This window comes from Triticum urartu, chromosome 7, assembly GCF_003073215.2.
Source record: "Triticum urartu cultivar G1812 chromosome 7, Tu2.1, whole genome shotgun sequence".
Taxonomy (NCBI): Eukaryota; Viridiplantae; Streptophyta; class Magnoliopsida; order Poales; family Poaceae; genus Triticum; species Triticum urartu.
Window position 1 is genome coordinate 103,709,284 of NC_053028.1, and position 4,521 is coordinate 103,713,804.

Here is a 4,521-nt window from a genome sequence, read left to right on the forward strand (position 1 = left end):
AACATCGAGCGCATTTACAGATATATTAAGTCTACAAACTCACAAAATTTCAGATTCAAATTCAATCTACATATAGAAAACAGAAGGAAGTCAAAACCGGGTACATATATTCTTTATAAATTTGTACTTTCGTCCTTTTAACACTTGCATGAAGTTTCTGAGGGAGACCCTCTTTTTAACTTAGTACTGTAGTTGTTTCTAGTTTCTACACGTGGGAGAGAAAGCCATCTATCACGAAAGAAGAGGAGAGGGCGGTTTGCTCTTATCTGAAGGAGCCAGGTAGCGGCAGGCCATGGGCACATTCACTGGAGTATATATAAGCGCTTATTCGGATTGATGATCCGCATCCCCCGGTTCTGCTAACCCCGTGCCTCTTCCTTCCACAACTCTGCTGGCTTCAGAGGCGGCGGCAACGGCTTGGCAGCTCAGCTGCCCCTTCACCAACAACCCAGCTTGCAAGGCCTTGATCTGAGCATGCATCTGTTCCACATAAGAGTTAGTTGACTCCAATTGCTGGCGCGTTGCCTGATTAAACAACCTCTGTTCTGCCTCGAGCCTGGCGATCTCTGACTCCAACCGTCTGTCATAGTATGCCGCCACTTCAGCCATCGCCTTACTAACATAAACTTTCACTTCCTGCAAATTCGAAAATTAAGTTCATCTGCATGCATACGTCCCTAATTTTTTTAGTGGCGGTGAAATTCCAAGTATATAAGGGCATGTTCAATGAAGAGTCGTTTCATTGGACGCTTAGAAAATAAAAATAATTATTTAAGGAACTGGCGCCGGTGAAGGAGTCCATTCCTCCAAGGCAGGTGCGTTTGTAGGGGCGCTAACAAAATTAATTTCTACCAAAACAATATCTCCAACGCTGGTTAAAAGGCTCGTGCATGAAAAAAAGGGATGAGGCGCCCGGTGCCTGGCTTGGCATCGGTGCCAGCGCGGAGGAGGCAGGCGAGGAGGAGGAGGAGGAGGAGGAGGAGGAGGAGGTTGGGGAGGGGGAGGCAGGCGAGGAGGAGGGTGGTGGCGGGGATGATGGTGGTGACGGGAAGGGGGTTGACAAGAAGGGGTGGCTGCGTGGTAACGCAAAGCTATCAAAGCAGGTTCCGGCTCCTGAGGAACAGAAGTGGCTCATTGAGCCCACGGGAAAAGAGTAAGTGGTTCATTATTTTGCTTGTCACATGCTTATTCCGGTTGTTATTTATTTTGCTTATCACACGCTAATAGTTCATTCTTTTGCAGCAACTGGATATATTCTAAAGGGGTCCGTATTCCCAACGGTCTCATCACCGTCTTGCTGAAGTTATACTGACCGGGGTTGTACTGTCCGGATCCAGTCAGGCAGCCGGCTCGTCGGGTTTTGGCCATGAGCTAGGACCACTGGGAAGCGGCCCGCCACGCGGACCATGAGACCCATGCCAAGGCCGTGATCAATACTTTCTGGGTGAGTTCTCTTCAGAAGAATAAGTCCATTCTAGTTTCATGAAAATGATTTAACTCATGGCTTCTTCCATTCTTGTTTCATGCATGATTGTAGAAATTCTATCGAGTTCTTCCGGAGCACAGGGCTAGAGCAGACCAGATCGTGCTGCGCCAATGCAAGAAGAAGGCCCGCCAGATGCAGTACGAGGTGCGCTATGTGGCCATCTCCACATACTACCACGACTATCTTGGTGTGAAGATGACCAAGGAAGAAGTGCGGAGGATGGGCATTACCTTGGAGAGGCCCGAGTTCTTGGCGGTAAGTATAAAAGATTTTTCATTATGCTTTCATATATTATGCTTTCATTACCTTGTGGTACATTATGCTTTATGCTTTATGCTTCCATAACACCAATTTGGACACACCTACATGCCATTATGCTTTTATTATGTAGGTGTGTCCAAATTGGTGTTATGGAAAAGACGAGTCCTGGGCGGCATTGGTGGATCTTTGGTGTGATGAGGCTGGAGCCTGGGCGGCTATGAGAACCAAAAATAAGGCTAACCGAGGGACGGAGGGAGTACATGCTCAGGGAAACCGAAACCACTATCTCCACAAGGCAGTTAATGTATGACTAACTCCATTAAACATTCTTCTTCTTCTATTTACCATCACTTTCTTATGTATGACTAACCTCTGTTTGGTGGTGCAGGAGGAGAAACTGAAGCGGCCGCTCTCACACATGCAGGCGTGGGAGATCGCCCTTACGCGGAAGGACCCCAAGCCTGGCGAGCCCAAGTACTACAACAAGAAGACCGCAGGGAGGAAGAAGGCCTACTCCGAAGCGTATCTGGAGTTACATCCTGACACACCTGACCCCATTGTGGCGCCTCTGGACGACATGGCGGTGGTGAGGATGGGGCCCAAGGAGCACGGTCGGGAGGCGGTTCTCGATGCTGTGATCACTCCTAGTATCTCCTACACACAGCTTCGTCGGATTGACCCAAGCCTGAGCCAGCGCATGAGCCAGCCAGTGACCAGTACACAGTCCCTCTTTCAGGAGCAACAATCTGTAAGTATTTTCCCTCTTATCTTCATTGCTCACTTCATTTTCCGCATTTAGTAGTTTTATGAGTTCCATCATGTCATACCGTAGGCCTACCTGGAGTACACACGCCAGGAGACCATGGCGTGGCATCAGAGGCTTTATGAACACCAAGTGCAGAGGGATAGCCAGATGCAGCATGCTTTTCAGGATATGGCGGCCGGCAGGTGTCCTCAGTTCCCTCCAGCATAATGCCCTCCAGCACAACCAGTGCTGATGAGCTTTGAGGAGTTTGTGGCACAGAACGCTGGCCCCTCGCCGGTTAGTTCATCCCCAATCTATTCACCCAAAGCATGTCATGCCTTTCAACACAGTCATATATCCCGTGCATATGTCTTTTCAACATCCAGGGAACAGGTGGATCTACCGTTGGCGGTGGTCTTCGCAGCACTCTAGAGACACGGAGCCCGACCACTCCGATCCACGGAGGCGGAGGCGGAGGTGGAGGCGGTCTTGGCGGTAGCGCTGCCGCTGGCAGTGACGACCTGGGCTTCGGCGGTCTTGGCGGTGACGACCTCTGTGGTGCTCGACGTCCTGGCGCTTAAGCCTTTGGGTCACATTATGGCGGTCTTGGTGGTGATGATACTTATATGCTTGTGATGTTTCTTATTGTTGTTTGTGAGATTCTTATATGCTTGGTGGTGATGATACTTATATGTTTATGCTTTGCGATGCTTCTTATGATGTGTGATAATGAATTTGTTGTGTGATGCTGCTGGGCCAGCTGTTATGTGATGCATATATTTGTTGTGTGATGCTGTATATATTCAAATGAATTGAGCTGAAACAAAACAGAAAAAAGAAAAAAAACAGACAGAAACTATGCCGACGGCTAGGCCGTCGGCATAGAGCTGCCGTGAGCTCCCAGTGGCTGCCACGTGGCAGGTCTATGCCGACGGCCTAACCGTCGGCATAGTTTCAAACTAAGCCGACAGCTAGGCCGTCGGCATAGACCCGCCCCAGGGGGTGACGCCTGCTCGCCACGTGGCACGTCTATGCCGACGGCCTAGCCGTCGGCTTAGTTTGAAACTATGCCGACGTCTATACCGACGGCCTAGCCGTCAGCTTAGTTTGCCACGTGTCGAGCACGCGTTGGTCAACACTTGACGGCGGCCGCCGTTAGGCGATAACGTTGCCGACGGCCCTGGCCGTCGGCATAGATGTACGGACACCGTCGGGATAGGTCCTATGCCGACGGCCTTCCTGGCTACGCCGACGGATATGTTGCCGACGGCCCTATGCCGACGAGGGCCGTCGGCATAGGCCTGTCCCGACGGCCATTCAGGGCTATGCCGACGGCCCTGGCCGTCGGCATAGGGTGCGATTCCGGTAGTGCAGCCAAAAACCAGGGATCGGGCGGGATTTGATTGAAACGGCAAGGAACCTGGTGCTTGGGCTAAGCGCCCTCATTGTAGATGCCCTAAGCAAGCCATACAGTGGCACCTAGTGCTTCGTGTTTAATTTAGAGACGCAATTGCGATAGTTTTTTTTTCTCGAATACGTACGAGTGTGCATATTTTATATTAAAGAAGTGATGGGAAAAAAGTGTCCCTCCACATTGGTTTACACCATGATAACCGGGATGCACTATGAACAACCGAGTGGGTAGGCTTGTTCAGCAAGCATATGATGTTGATCGCAAAGGCCATCTAAAAATTGAGAAATTGGTTCATTTGATGATTCTTATTACCTCCATATCAAAATGTAAGACGTTAGCCTACAAAACATTTTATATTTTGATATGAGTGTAGTATAAATTAATTTTATCACGAGAAAATTAGTTTGAACGTGTGCGACAAAATTATTGGGCACAGAAGACAGAGAAAGAAACATAACCTGTATGGTGCCGCAACCGTCCCCAAAATTTGCTGGCGTATACAGGTTGATAATAAGCTTGTCCTCAAACTGCAGCTTACATTGAGGGCACTGGGAACAAAGATTTGATATGATCAAACGATTTAGTAAATAGATCAGTGCTCTTGACATAAAGTAC

At 49.2% G+C, this 4,521-nt stretch overlaps 1 protein-coding gene across 1 annotated transcript; it reads left to right on the forward strand.

The window, feature by feature from the left end:
• Positions 1 to 2,313: 2,313 nt before the first annotated feature.
• On the forward strand, positions 2,314 to 2,910 carry LOC125525782. The gene is made up of 2 exons (XM_048690792.1): positions 2,314 to 2,495; positions 2,580 to 2,910. Exons 1-2 carry the CDS (start codon positions 2,325 to 2,327, stop codon positions 2,718 to 2,720), a joined length of 312 nt encoding a protein of 103 aa, XP_048546749.1. The 5' UTR covers positions 2,314 to 2,324; the 3' UTR covers positions 2,721 to 2,910.
• Positions 2,911 to 4,521: the final 1,611 nt, after the last annotated feature.

Excerpts from the sequence above, each read along its gene's own strand:
- LOC125525782 (XM_048690792.1), top strand. The coding sequence starts at position 2,325 with ATGGCGGTGGTGAGGATGGGGCCCAAGGAGCACGGTCGGGAGGCGGTT. Across the intron at positions 2,496-2,579 it reads TCTTTCAGGAGCAACAATCT|GCCTACCTGGAGTACACACG; the intron begins GTAAGTATTTTC and ends GTCATACCGTAG.